General features: G+C 40.5%; 1 protein-coding gene across 1 annotated transcript in view; it reads right to left on the reverse strand.

The window, feature by feature from the left end:
- The window catches only part of AK9 (adenylate kinase 9), a 135708-nt gene that overhangs the window by 88827 nt on the left and 30961 nt on the right, over positions 1-15920 (reverse strand). The window contains exons 13-17 of the mRNA XM_006156985.2: positions 14421-14565; positions 10509-10619; positions 10313-10420; positions 6128-6211; positions 3873-4015 (exon numbers count right to left, since the gene is read on the reverse strand). Of these exons, the coding sequence (XP_006157047.1) occupies positions 3873-4015; positions 6128-6211; positions 10313-10420; positions 10509-10619; positions 14421-14565 (591 nt within the window). The remainder of the gene's footprint in view (positions 1-3872; positions 4016-6127; positions 6212-10312; positions 10421-10508; positions 10620-14420; positions 14566-15920) is intronic.

Consider the following 15920-nt stretch of genomic DNA (forward strand, 5'->3'; position numbering starts at 1 on the left):
GGATTTTACCATCGTAGTTTCACAAGTCAAGGATGCCACCTCGACATGCCATTTCTGTGGATCTTAAAACAATTATCTTTGAGTTCTTCTGACTTTCAGAAGAAAAAAAAATGACTTAACTTTAAATGAGAAACTTAATTTTAAAGTAATAGCATTATAGTTAAATATAATGGGCCCTTGGCCCAGCAGTTAAGCACTGTACATAGGGAGTTGGATCCCTCATGGCTGACTGGTTTGAATTCTGACTCCGGCAGCTTAAAAAACACGTCAGGTGTGTGTGTGTGTGTGTGTGTGTGTGTGTGTGTGAGCATGCCCAAGTCCTTATGAGATGGAGAAATGGAGGGACGGGATTGTGGTGTGACTATGCCAGGTTGGGGGCTGCTTTCTCAGTCTCTCTGGCGAGTGCATGCACCTTCCATCATCATCATCATCATCATCATCAGGGAGAGTAAATGTTAAGATGGGAAGCAAAGCCTTTAATAAATAAATGTAACAATACATTTTTTGCTATGTATTATTCAGTGCCACAGAAAGCAGGTTCTGCTTCAGAAGGTCTAGGGGAGGGCCCCAGGACACCTTGGAGGTGCTCTCAGTGATGGTACATGGGTCCCTCTGAGTAGCAAGGTCCTAGTCTAGCTTACCTTCTTAGGGATAGCACCCTTGACTTCCCTTTTGCTTTTCATCCTCAAAATATGAGCTGAGCAGTACTGAGATGGGTAATAATGGCAGTGGGAATAAATTAGGTTAAGACAAATCTTGCAGATGCTTAGAGAGTTCTGATAAACCCTTGTCTCCCTTCCCCTCTCCAACAGCAATAACTTCAATCCAGATACGGGTATTAGTAATGTGGACCTGTGAATTCACCAATTCTGAGGTCTTTAAACAAGTGTGTGAGCGATCAAGTAATCACAGAATACTAGAAGTCAAAAAAGGTAGAGATGTCTGGGCCAACAGGTGCCATGGTGGTTAAGGGTGTTGAACTTCCTCGTGGCTGACTACAGTTCAAGTCCCAGAGCTGGTGACTTGCTTTCTCACTTTCCTTCTCACTCTGTCCCTCTCTGGTCAAATTAAAATAAGTAAATACATGAATAAAGTTCAATAAAATATTTTTTAAAAAAAGTATAGAGATGTCAAGAGGACCAGTATAATTACTCTGTAGAGTAACTTCAGGGGGTTTGGCTACTCCACAATCCCTTTTCCTCCATTTTCCTCTTGGGATTTTAGACATGCACACACATGCACCCAGTGTGAGTTTCAAGCTGCTGGGTCCGGGCCATGTGGGATCCAGCATCTTAACCACTATGCCATATGCTAGTCCCACACTGTGATTTTAATTTGTATTTTTCTGATGATTAATAATGTAGAGTACCAGGACCAGCAGATGGCATAATGGTGTTGTCACTGGACTTCCACGTAGTCGATCATGGTTCGAGTTCTGGACCCAGTGGCTTGAAGCTCACACTTGGCAGGTGTATGTGTGTTCCAAGAGCCCAAGAAGAGAATGGAGGAGAAGGGATTGCGGCGTGACCATCCCCCCGGGGGGTGATTTCTCGCTTTCTGTCTCTATGTCTCTCTCTGTCTGTCTGGCGAGCGCACGCGCCCTATAGCAAAAACCTCTCAAAAAGAAAATTAAAAAGTAATAGTAAGGTAGTATACCTTTTATACGCTTATTGGTCACTTGAATTTGGCGGGAGGTGGCACACAGAAATTAATTCAAAATGGACCTTAGATCTAAATATGAAATATGGAGTGAGGTTTCCAGAAGAAAACATAGAAGACTATCTTCTTGGTCGTGGATAGGCAAAGATTTCTGAAACAGGACATAAAAAGTACTAACTGTGAAAGAATATTAATAAAGTAGAATTCATTAAAATGAACTCCTATTACTCGAGATAAAAGATGTTTGTAAAGATAATTGCAAAATATCTAACAAAAATACAGGAAGAAATATAAATCAAAAAGGAGAGGGAAAAAATCCAATATGGGCCAATGACTTGAACAGGCCCTTCATAAAAGAGTATGTGAGATGTTTAGCTGCTTATGAAAAATAGGTTTCCTAATCAGAGATCATGGGAACAAGTCAAACAGTTTCCTGAAGAGGTTTCTGGTCTGTTGAGAAATGACATTCTAATGTGAGTTTCAGTGTTAAAATCACATATGATCAAGGCTGGCAGGTGGCATGGTGGTTAAAGCACTGGACTCACATGGCCAACTACAGTTCAAGTCCCAGACCTGGTGGCTTGCTGTCTCACGTTCCCTTTCTCTCTCTATCTCTGGTCAAATTAAAAAAGAATAATAATAACAAATGAAATGAAATAAATAGATAATTTTTTAAAATAAAAATCATATATGATTTAAAACTCCTCTACAATCCCAGAACTGTGGTTTCCTACCTAACAACAGGACACAGTCACCATAGATTCCGGTATTGCAAGTGTTTCATTACTACTCCCTGTGCATGTTTCTTCTAGAATAAACTCTGAAGAGAATGAAAGAGGTTTTTCAGTCCAGGGTAAGGATAAAATTTCTGCAGTCCCAAACACATTCCTCACTTGCACGTGCCCTGCTCTGGCTCTGTCTCACCTCCTAGGCAAAGATGGCCGCTCCTACCTCCATGACTTCCTACACTTCGTGCTTATCTACCTGCCCTTTAGCATGCAAGGACTCAGCTACCAGTCTTCCCCATCTGATTGACAGCTCCTTAAAGGAAAGGGCTGTGCTAATTCACTTTCGGATCCCTTGTATCTAACACAGTGCAAATAGTAGGTACTCATGTTTCTGAAGGAATAAACTGACAACAAAGAACCTGAAGAGCTACAGAAATTGCAAGGTCTATGTGGGAAGCGCAGAGGGAGCCTTGGGAGAGTCAGGGAAGCTGTGATAGCCTGGGGCTCTAGAGAGCCATCCAGTGTGTCACAGACAGAGTGGTTCTCTACTCTCACATAAAAATGTATCTTCTCCTTACAATAATAATTTTAAGTTAAATCACTGAGAGATAACAAAAGTTCATTGAGATTCTAAGATGGATTTGTTTTGTCTTTGACTTGCTCTGAATGCTCACCTGCGATCTCTGCAACAAACAGATCCATATGGATATGCTGTGCTTTATGAACAAAAGATAAGCCTTTTGATAGGACATACCACTGGAGACGTTTTCTCCCAAGGCTGGAACATCACTCACGTGTCCACTTACCTTCCCTATGAACTTATGTTTCAGGTGGTTGGATAAAATTAATTAGCCAAAAAGCAAAAAAGTTTTTTAAATCTTTTTTCTTTTTTGGGAGAGGATTTTGCTATAGGGCTTATGCACAGTGTGAGTTTAAGCCCCAGGTCCAGGACTCGAACCCCAGTCAACCACATGGGAGTTCAGCGACATAGCCACTACGCCAACTGCTGGCCCCAAAGAGCAAAATTTGTCTTGATCTATGGCTATTAGCTCATCAATGAAATACCTAACTTTAGTGTTGCCTTCATATGTACCATCTTTTAACCCGCTGAACAAAATCAAAGATAATAGAACAAAATCAAAGATAATAGAAGTTAATAATTTAAATTTGAAAGCCATGAAACTGTATTACATAATTTTGATGGTAGTTGAAAGGCTGCCAAAAAAAGCATCAGTCATTGTTTGCTGAGGTACTTTGCATATTACAATGCTGACTACAAAATGTACGTGGACTTGAGAATACACATTTCGATATTTGTTTGCTGAGGTACTTTGCATATTACAATGTTGACTACAAAATGTACGTGGACTTGAGGATACACATTTCGAAAAGATGTAAGACTCTAAAATAAGTACACATATACTAGAGTAATGTTTCCCTGGTTATAGTTAAGTCAGTGACAAAATTAACAAGTTGGACTGCTACCTCTCTGAGCACTTTCTCTAAGATTTCAGCATGCTTCTCATATGGGTGCTCGAAGTTCATCTCCTTTATCACTTTTATATTGTCTTCAATCAAAGAAAGAACCTGTGGATGTGTTGCTGTTACCTCTTCTATTGAGTCTTCAACTGGGAATAAAAGCAAAATAAGCTAATAAATTAATGTCACTAGTACTTTAAAAATAATGATTTATTTTAATTTTTTGTATTATTATTTTAAATTTGCTACAAGGCACCTATACTCACCAGAGAGAGACAGAGAGAGAGGGAAAAAAGTAAGAAAGCAAGCCTCCAGGTCCAGGACTTGAACCACGGTTGTCCAAGTGGGAGTCCAGCACCTTAACCACCATGCCACCTCCCAGCTCCAATGCCATTAATACTTTTAATGGACAATGCTAAGTGCAATAAAACATGATTATTAATATATGACCCAAGAACTCTTTGGGTTATGGCAGCACATGCTGGAAGAAGCAGGGCATAAGTCTAGGAGAAGAAATGAGAGGCAGGAATTACAGAATCACCGTCAGAACAGTGACTGAAAGTCTGTGCATCAGAATGAAAGTGAATGAGTCAAGAAGAAAGTCGTGACAGGCAGGAGCTAAAACTAAGAAAGCTAGGGAAGAGAGGATTCCAAGAATCCAGCTAAAACATAAGCACACAGGGAATGAGTCAGAAAACAAGGCAAATACCTCAAGCTACAAGCATGAGACTACATGGGACAGTAAGAGAACAGCAGGCAAACCGGAGGAGATGGGGAAGGTGGCATAGGTTGGTTTTCCTAGTGTCACACTTGTTTCCTGCCCTTGTGCTGCTGAAGTGTCTCCTTGCCTGGGTGGGGCTCAGGGTGCCCAGTGACATCATGGTTCATCCACTCTGCCAATGAGATAGAACCTTACTCCTCTACCTGCATTTCCAGACAAGCTTCTAAGCTGTGACCCCAGGATGTCTTTCCAGGGCCTGGTAGATTGCAGCCCAGAAAAACCACAAGGGGCCTTCAAAGAGCAGCTACCTGCTGCCCTCTCTGCTTTAAAATGTCCTCAGGGGTAGAGAGAGCTATAGTTCCTGGAGAACCAGAGCTGAAGAGTCAAGAAGCCATGATCTTCTTGCAGCTGGAGGACATGACAAGGCAGAAATACTCAGGTAAAGGTGTTAAATGTCTAGAGCTGCTAGTCGTCTACCCATTATCCAGTCTCCTCTGCTTTTGTCAAGGTCAGCAATATGCCCAGCCAACAAAACTACATCAGGCTGGCTCCTGAGCCTGGTGGTTGAGGGAGCTGATCCCATGTGGCCAGCCATGTGATGAGTTCAGATTTGTGGTATAAAAACCACACTAGATGCATTTGTGTGGGTGCCCAAGAACCCCCAAAGGAAGAGACAGAGGAGAAGGAATTCCAGCATGATCATTCCCCACAGGGATTGCTTTCTCCTCTCCCTCTCTGCCTCTCTCAGGTGAGTATACATGCCCTCCAAAAACAGAAACAAAACAACAAAACCTGCAGCTCTCAATTTCTCTTATAGCTTGGATGACCAGTAAGATGTACACAGAATATCTATATCTATATTTAAAATATATATGTATATATATTTGCGAGTATTTCTGTCATCTCTATAAGGGAGCTGCAGCTGAGTGGAGTGCCAGTTTAGGTCCCTTGCTTTTTTCACTGCTCCTTCTCAGTACACTAACATGACAGCTGCAGTCCTGTGGATTATTATGGCAGTCACATACTAAGGATGGCAGGAGAGAAAGATAGAGCACTTGTCTCCCCAATATTCCTTTTCACTAAAACAATATATCATGCATTATTAGTTCTTGTTTCTGCATGTCCAACTGTTCATAACAGAATAGCCTTTAGGATAGAGTAAGTTGGGTATTGATAATGCTTTTTTAAAAAATCACGCATTTCAGGACCAGTAAATGGCATAATGGTTACGTCTCTGGACTTGACCACAGTAGGAGTCCCAGACTAGGCAGTTCAAAACTCACACCGGGCGCACGTGCACGCACACTTAAAATCCCAAGAGGAGACTGGAAGAGAAGTGACTGTGGCATGGCAATCCCCTCTGGGGAGTGATTTCTTGCTTTCTTTCTGTCTCTGTCTCTCCGGCAAGTGCACATGCCCTAAAGCAAAAATCTCTCTCTTAAAAAAATCATGCATTTGTCCTTGTTAATACTGAAAGAGCTATTTGTACTTTTAAGAACCACATCTAGAGAACCAAATTGCCCAAATGTTAATTAATTACCTTTGTCTGCATCTGTCTTTAGCTCTTGGCCAGGGTCTTCAGAACTCCTTTTAGATGTGGATGGTCCACTGATTTCATTTTCATCTGTATATAAAACATTGTTAACACCTAAAGAATAGAATGTTAAGGATACACGCACACACACACACACATGCGTGGAGACTTCAAAAGTTTATGGAAAAAATGGAAATTGAAGTACAAGTTATTTTGATGCAAAAACACTGAAATCCATACAGAGTTTTTTCATAATACATATTTTCATGAACTTTCTGAAGACTATGTATATAAATCATTGAATGATATTAAAGTAGGGATGCCTGCTTCTCACTAAACTGCTTCCCACAGAGGAAGGACAGCTGGGGACCCCACAGCAGCAGAGGTGGGGCTCCCAGCTGCCACCTGGTCACCAAAAATGTAATGAATGTGGGGCGCACTCCTCCAAAGGTTGTGTGTGAGAGGTCGGAGTGATCCATATGGAAGTTTCTGACAGATGCCAGTTCATTTCATACTAGACTTGCCATAAACAGCAGGAGAGCACATATGCCTGAACCAGCAGGAAGAATCAAACAAAAACACAGATCTAAATTTGGTCTTCAAAAAGTGAATTATGGAAAACCCATGCATGGATTTCAAAATATTTTTGTACCAAAATAAACTCAAATTTTTACTTTCGTTTTCCACAAACTTTTTTTTTTTTAAGAGAGGTTTTCGCTATAGGGCACGTGCGCTCGCCAGACAGACAGAGAGACATAGAGACAGAAAGTGAGAAATCACCCCCCAGGAGGGATTGGCCACACCACAATCCTTTCTCCTCCATTCTTCTCTTGGAATCTTGGGCACACATGCACATGTGCCCAGTGTGAGTTTAAGCCACCCGGTTGACTGCATGGGAGTCCAGTGATATAGCCATTACATTAACTGCTGGTCCCTTTTCCACAAACTTTTTGAAGTTCTCATAGACACACATAAAATCTCTGGTTGAGAGGATATTCGTTAAAAACATAGAGAAAGAGGGATCCAGCAGGTGGTGTGGTTGTTAAGGCTCTGGACACTCCCACATGCCTGACCATGGCTAAAATCCTGGACCTGGTGAATTGCTTTCTCACTTTCTCTGTTTTTTTCTCTGGTCAAATTAAAATAAATGAATGAATAGATAAAAAATTAAATAAATAATTCTTTTTAAAAATATATAGTGAAAGAAATTGACATGTCAAGAAAAAGTAATTTGACTACAAAAGTATGAAAAATACCTCTACTTTAAAAATGACGGGCCACAGGACCACCAGATGGTGTAATGACTATGTCACTGGACTCACACATAGTTGACTGCGGTTTGAGTCCTGGACCTGGTGGCTTAAAACTCATGCTGGGTGCATGTGTGTGCATGCCCAAAATCCTGAGAGGAGACTAGAGGAGAAGGGATTGAGGCATGGCCATCCCCTCTCGGGATGATTTCTTGTTTTCTGTCTCTCTCTGTGTCTCCAGCAAGCACACGTACGTGTCCTCTACCAAAAATCTCTTAACAACAAGAAAAACAAAAACAAAAACAAAAACAAAACAAAACAGAAAAACTGGGCCAGCCAGTGGTGTGGTGGTTAAGGCAGCTGGATCCCACATGCCTGCCTGTACATTCTGAGTCCCGGACCTGACGGCTTGGAAAACGGGCCAGGTGCATGTGTCTACGTGATGCAAATCCCAAGTGGAGAATGGAAGAGAAGGAACTGCAGTTTGGCTACCCTGGGAGTGAGGGGACTACTTTTTCACTTTCTCTCTCTGGCAGGAACATACACCCTATAGCAAATTTTTTAAAACTAAAAAAAAAGAAAAAAAAGGAAGCTTATTTAGAAGACAACCTAATATGGAAAAAAAAAACACAAAAAAGAGAGATTAATATAGAAAGTGTATACAGAGACCACACAATTAATACAATTTAGAAAAATGAGCAAAAGACAAAAGTTGCCACGTCAGAAAAGAAGAAATATGAACAGTTAACAGATACTAAAATAATGAACTTCAGAGGTAAGAATTAAAATAACACTTGAAAAGAGGAAATAATGACATAATTATTTGACACAATGATTACATAATTACATGAACATAATTTGTATATTACTGAGGGGAACATAACTTGGAACAACTTTTTTTAAATTTTTTTTTGTTTATATGGTGCATGTTTTCACTGGAAAGAGCAAGAGAAAGGGAAAGTAAAAAACACACGAAGGAGGAAATAGCCATGCCTCAGTCCCTTCTCCTCCATTTGCCTCTTGGGGTTTGGGGGACACTTGTACACCCACTGGATCTGGAACTTGAACCGCAGAGTTGGTCATGTGGGATCCAGCTGCCTTAACCTCCAAGCCACCTGCTGGTCTCGGAGTAATTTTTATGCAAAGAAATTTGATTCTGTCTATAGCTTCAGATTCATTAATATAGTTAATTCTACCTATTCTAACATACTGACAAAACTTTATATAAAACATTCATTGAAATATTATTTGTAGCACAGAAACAAAAGAAAACAAAAGAGTAAAATAACTTGAATTTCCCACATAAAAAACTGGTTAAGGACTGGCAGGTGGTGTGGTGGTTAATGCACTCGACTCCCACATGGTTGACCGCAGTTTGAGTCCTAGACCTGGCAACTTTCTCTCTCTCTCTCTCTGTGTCTCTGATCAAATGAATGAATGAATGAATAAAATAATTATTAAAAAAAGAACTGGTTAAAATTGGTACCTATATGGCCAGGAGGTTGTGTGAAGAGTAAGGATCCCTCATGGTAGACTCTGGTTTGAGTCCTGGACCTAGCACCTTGAGAGACACACTGAGCATTGTGCACGTGTGCTCAAAATTCTGAGAGGAGAATAGGGGAGAGGGGACTGTGGTGTGGCCATCTATTCTGGGGGAGGTGATTTCTCACTTTCCCCCTCTCTTCTGTCTCTCTGTCTCTTCCTGGAAAACTCATGCAACTTACAGCAAAAAACCTAAAAAGAATAAAAACTAAAAAATAAAAAAAAACTACCTATAAGTAGGATCATTGTACAATATTTTAAAATGATGATTAAAATGTTTTCCAATGAAGTAACATAATGAAATGGTACATTGTTGAGGGGTCAGAGGTGGTGTAATGGTTAAGGCGCTAGACTCCTCTTGCATGGCCAGTTCAAGTCCCAGACTTGGAGGCTTGAAAATCATGCCAAGCACATGTGTGCACATGCTCAAAATCCCAGGAGGAAGGATTGTTATATGGCCATCCTTCCTGGGGGGGGGTTGACTTCTCACTTTCCCTTTTACTGTCTCTCTTTGTCTCTCCCCAGTGAGCACACATGCCCTATGACAAAAATCTAAAAAAAAATTATAAGAAGTACATTGTTAGTGGAAAAAAGGTAAAAATAGTTCACATTATAGTTATTATGTAACATTATAGTTACATAATGCTAATATATAATGTAACGCTACAGGCTTTAGATTTTTCTGTCTATATATATATATATATATATATTGAGTTTTTTGGGCACATATATTCACCAAAGAGAAAGAGAAAGAAGAGAGACAGGAAGCAAGAAATCACCTCCCAGGGGGGATGGCCATGCTGCAATCGCTTCTCCTCCATTCTCCTCTTGGGATTCTGGGCATGCATGCACATGCTCCCGTGTGAGTTTCAAGCCACCCAAGTCTGGGACTAGAATCGCAGTTTACCAAGTGGGAATCCAGTGCCTCAACCTCCATGCCACCTGCTGGACCCTCTGTTCATAATTCGAGTAATTATTTTTTTAAATTCCTATTCTAAGTACAATATGAATAGAACAGTTTGTAAGGGTAAATAGCACAACGAAAAAATGATAAAATCTCACAGCTAAAATTATTGTTTATTATACTCTGATTTCACTACATTAGAGGAATAGAGACCTTTCAAGAGAGCATTTGTAATTATACCATAACAATTGTGCCATATTTGGAAATATTAGACATTTTTTATTCTAATTGTATTTGACTGTTTCCTGTTTTCTTTTTTCATTATAGTAAATCTATTTTTGTCCTCTAGTGATCAATTTAAGGAGCTAGCTTTTTTTCCTCCTGAAGTTTCCAAGTTGTTTCTTTTAAATTTTAAGTTTCAATGTAAACATGATCAAATGTGAAATAAATAGAAATAAGATCCACATGCATGAGATGAACAGTTCATTTTGTTACCGTCTTTATTGACTTTCGCAGCTTGATCATAAAGGACATTTTCTGACTTTGGTTTGGCTTCCTCGGTGTCCCCTAAAGAGCTGTTTCTTTTGGATTCTGGACGGTACACTGCAGTGAAAGGACAGTACATACACTTTATCAACCAATCTAGTTTACTAGGAAAGATCCGATCAATGACATCAAGATACTTCTTTACCTTCTTCCTCAGTTGCAAAATCTTCTTCTAAGCTCCTAAATGTCTTCATTGGGAACTCTTCATCCTCCTTTCTCTCATATTGTCTTTGAAGTTCCCTTAAAGTTATCTCGGCTGAAAGATAAGATCAATAATTGGATGTGCTAGTAAAAAGTAGATGGATGGGGGGGAACCAGCAGTTGGCATAATGGCTATGTCGCTGGACTCCCACGTAGTTGACCATGGTTCGCATCCCGGACCCGGTGGCTTAAAACTCATGCCGGGCGCGTGTACGTGTGTGCCCAAGATCCCGAGAGGAGAATGGAGGAGAAGGGTGGGGGGTGATTTCTCGCTTTCTGTCTCTATGTCTTCCTCTGTCTGTCTGGTGAGTGCACGCGCCCTATAGCAAAAACCTCTCCAAAAAAAGAAAAAAAAAGTAGATGGATGGGGGCCAGCAGGTAGTGTAGTGGTTAAGATGTTGGACTCCTATGTGGCGTGGTTCAAGTCCTGAACCTGGCTGCTTGAAATTCACACCAGGCTCATGTGTGTGTGTGCGCCCAGGATCTGAGAGGAGAATGGAAGAGAAGGGATTGCGGCATGACCATCCCCTCGGGGGAGGGGTGTGTGTGTGATTTATCTCTTTCTGTCTCTCTGTCTCTCTGTGACTGCATGTGCCCTATAGCAAAAATCTTCTCTCAAAATAAATAAGTAAAAGTAGATGGAGGGTCTGCAGGTGTTGATTAAAGTACTGGATCTCCCATGGCTGGCTGTGTGATTCGGGTCTTAGACCGAATGACTTGAAAATCACACTGGGTGTGTATGCGTGTGTGTCCAAAATCCCAAGGGAAGAATGGAGGTGAAGGAATTGTGAAATCACCCTGAGGGGTAATTTCTCACTTTCCCTCTCTCAGTCTTTGTCATTCTCTGACAAGTATATGCACCCTATAGCAAAAACTAAAAAATAAAAAGAAAAGAAAAAAGAAAAGCAAAGTAGATGGAGCTAGAAAGGCAGGTGTAATAATTAGAAGTCCTTGCTTTAAAGTCAGGTGGACATGGGTTTGAGTTCTCTCACTTAAGAGCTGTGTATCTTTGATCAAGATAAATCACTTGATCTCTTTGTCTCTATTTCTACTTGGTAAAAAGGAGGATCATTAAACATAAAGCATTGCTGCGAGGATTCAATAAGATAATGGAGGGAGGCCAGTAGATGGCATAGCAGTTATGTTGCTAGACTGCCACATGGTCGACTGTAGTTCGAGTCCTGAACCAGGTGGCTTCAAACTCACACTGGGCATGTATGCATGTGTGCCCAAGATCACAAGAAGGAGAATGGAGGAGAAGGGATTGTGGTGTGGTCATCCTCCATAGGGGATAATTTCTCACTTCTTCTCTCTGTTTCTCCCTGTCTCTCCTGGTTGAGCACACACACACTATGGCAAAAATAAATAAAGGAAGAATAAAGTAAAGGGTATAAACATTTAACTTGGAAAATGGTTTTCACATAGAAAGCCTACTCCATATTAGGTGCCATTCTTTGTATTGCTGTATAATTTTTTTTGTTAATAAAGCTTCAATGTTCTCCATTGACAAATCTTTCTTAAATATATATTGGGGTGGGACCAGAAAATGGCATAATGGCTATGTCACTGGACTTCCCTGTAGTTGACTGTGGCTTAAGACCTGGACCCGGTGGCTTAAAACTTACACCAGGTGCATGTGCATGCATGCCCAAGATCCCAAGAGGAGAATGGAGGAGGAAGGATTGTGGTATGGCCACCCACCCTGGGGGGCGATTTCTTGTTTTCTGTCTCTCTCTGTTGGTGAACACATGTGCCCTGTATGAAAAACTCTCTTAGAAAATCAAAAAAGGGACCAGCAGGTGGCGTGGTGGTTAGGGGCACTGTTGACCACAGTTTGAGTCCTGAACCTGGTGACTTGTTTTCTCGCTTTCCTTCTCTCTCTTTTTCTCTTTCTGTCCTTCTCTGGTCAAAATTTTTTAAAAAAGTAAAAATAAATAAATTAATAAAGTTAAATAAAATAATTCTTTTATATATATGTGTATATATATATTATATACACATAATATTTTTCTTTCTATACATATACATATATATGTAAAATTCAACAGAAAAAATTCTATTTTTAGTCCTTAAAACCCTTTAAGAAGGGTTACTCCAGGCCAGCAGCTGGTGTGGTGTTAGGGTGGCTGACTCCCACATGGCTGACTATGTGGTTTGAGGCCCAGACCCATTGGCTTGGAAAACACTCCAGATGCTTCTGTGTGCCCAAAATCTGGACTCTCTCTGGTGAGTGCATGAGCCTTATAGCAAAAACAAAACAAACAAAAACAAAATAAAAAAAAAACACACACAAAAACAACAGCAAAAAAGAACCCTATTGTCACTTATAACAGTGAATTTAATTAGAAAAGAAAAGGCTCTAAATGTACAGTGTATGAGAGGTAGTATCTACTTCCATATTCCAGTGGGAAAAGGCAATGTGCAGAAAGTTTCAAAATTTATAATGTTATAATTTGATGTGAAAGGAATTACTGCAGATCAGAAGAAACATTTTATATCACTGTTCCTCCTCCAGGAGTCTAGCTAGCTTCCTCTGTTGATCCAGGTCTCAGTCAAGCACCCCTTCTTTGGAGAGGTCTTTTCTGGTCATTCTCCAACACTGCCTCTGTGGTCACTGTCGGCCCTGTCACCACGTTACGTTTTTCTGTTCACTTCTCATTAGCGTTGTTCTCTTCTCCCTTCTATTAAAATGTAAGCACCAGGAGGACACAGGCTTCATGTATCTGGTGTAGCTTAAGTTAACTTCACATGTTCTAGTTTGACTAGTTATAAGGCTACCAGAGAGACATTCTATCAAAACCAGTCAAGGAAGTTCAAAAGCAGCCATGAAATGGGAACTCTCTCCCTCTCCCTTCTTTTCATTCCCAGAGAAAAATAGAAAACAAAACCAAAAACAACAACTTTGTGTCCACGCTAAAATAATGTGATCGACGGTCAGTGACATACAGGAGAGGCAGCGTGGACAGGAGAAAAGGCACTGGGACTTTACAAACAAGGTTTAAGTCTCAGCTGTGCCACCAGGTGGATGATTTTCCTTTCAAGGAGCCATTTTATCTCCATGAGCCTCAACTTCCTCATCTGTAAAATTAGAGCCCCGTTGTTAGCCCATCACGAAGGGTTCCAGTTTCGCTACATTATGTCTTTTTGAGTTTGAAAGTAGTATTACTTGCATGGAAAGATTTAATTATAACCATGTTGTTAGGGCTGCCTTTTTCTTTTTTTTCTTCAAGGTTGTTGCCATAGGTATATGTGCTTATTGGAGAAGACAAAGAGAAAGTGAGAAGGAAAAGTGAGAAATCACCCCCCATGGGGGATGGCCATTGGATAATCCCTTCTCCTCCTCTCCCCTCCTGGGATTTTGGGCATGCACACACATTTGCCCAGCATGAGTCTGAAGCCTCCAGGTCTGGAACTTGAGTCACAGTCGGCTATGTGGGAGTCCAGGACCTTAACCACCATGCCACCCGCTGGCCCCAGAGCTGCCATTTAAGGCCTAAAATAACAGCAAACTTCACAGGAGTCATGTGGATTGTTGTTGCTGTTTTAATGACTGTGCAGACCAAGGTTAAAACACTGCTCGGATGGTGTCTGCCCAGTAAGTAGACCCCAGAGTAGACAAATCCAAATTCGGAAGCTCTTCCTGATTCTTTCCCTTAGAGGTCTAGAATTGAATTTTCCCCTTTTCTTATGAGTCACTTCACCATATTCATTCCTTCAGTCATTTATTAAGGAGACTAAAATGTACAAGGTGACAAAGATACTAAGAAGAGTAACACAGAGTCCTTGTCCTTAATCAGCCAGGCCTAATTGTTTACATAAACCTAAATCACATTTTTATTACTTTTGTAAGGTTCACCTTGTTTTTTAGCCTGTAGTTCTCTGAGAAGCTTCTCTTTTACAACTTTAATCGCTGTTTCGGTGGTCTCAGCTATAGCATTTTCTATTAATGCTTCACGGGCTTTATCAAACTGTGGTTGAACAAGTTTGGCATAGTCAATGACCTGCAGTGAATATTTGAGAGAAAATCAACATAAGCACAAGCACTGTGAGTATTAAATACATTGTCCAACTCTCTGTCTGTCTGTCATTTATCTGTCTCCATGTATCTGTGTCTCTATCTGTATCCCAAAATAATATCGCTTTAGATACCTTTGGAGTTCACAATTCATGATTTTTGAGTGCTTGTTTTAACAGAAATTTAGCCATTTTTTTCCCTAAGTTTTTTTTTTTTTTTTTTGTCATAGGGTGTGTATACTTGCCAGAGAGAGATAGAGAGAGGAAAAGTGAGAATTCAACCCCCTGCGAGGATAACCATGCCATAATCTCTTCTCCATTTTCCTGGGATTTTTGGACATACATACTTACCCGCCTAGCATGATTTTTAAGTCGCCAGTTCCAGAACTTGAATCATAGTCGACCCCGTGGGAGTCAGTGCCTTAACCACCATGCTACCTTGACCCGTAGTCGTATTTTGAATGTAAAATGTATATACATACACATATATGTACATATCATGTAATATTCAAATTTTATATGTATGTGTATATGTGTGTTTGTGTATGTGTATATGTGTGTTTGTTTGTGTATATGTGTGTTTGTGTGTGGCTTAAACAACACAAACTAAAACTTATACATACATATTTAAAATCAACTTTGTATACTTTGTATACAAGAAAAGGCACACAATTTTAAGTGTACAATTTAATGAGTTTTTATAAACATGTATATAACAAATACAGTCATGACATAGAGTGTTTTTTTAAAAAAATTTGCCAGAATGCACAAGTGCTCGTGGAAAAGAGATAGAGAGCAAGAGAGAGAGCCAGGGAAAGTGAGAAAGGACCCTTTCACTGGGAATGGCCATGCTGCAATCCTTCTCCTCCATTTCTAGCTCCTTCTGGGATTTTGGGCATGCACACACACGCAGCTGGCATGTTTCTCAAGCTACCAAGTCTAGGACTCAAACCACAGAGTCAGCCATATATGGGATCCAGCTGCCTTAACCATGCCATGGGCTGGGCCTACAACTTTTATAACACCCCTCAGAAGATCCTTTATGGGGCTCAGTAGTCTGTTCCTTCCCTGCTCCTTCAGCTACCCAAGCTTTCATTCCTGCGCCCTGACAACCACTTTCCACTTTCTGTCACTATAAAGTTGTGCCTTTTCCAAGTTTCACATGAATAGAATCAGATAGTATGCAATCTTTTTTAGGCTCCCCAACCCAGCAAGGTTTTGAGCCTCGGCAGTGTTTTTGCAGGAGTCCTTTTTATTGCGCAGTAGTATTTCATTGTAGGATATACGTCAGTTTCTTATCCCTTCATCTATTGATGGATATTTTTTTTTTTTGAGAGGTTTT

The sequence above is a fragment of the Tupaia chinensis genome, unplaced genomic scaffold (assembly GCF_000334495.1).
Source record: "Tupaia chinensis unplaced genomic scaffold, TupChi_1.0 Scaffold000527_1, whole genome shotgun sequence".
NCBI lineage: Eukaryota > Metazoa > Chordata > Mammalia > Scandentia > Tupaiidae > Tupaia > Tupaia belangeri.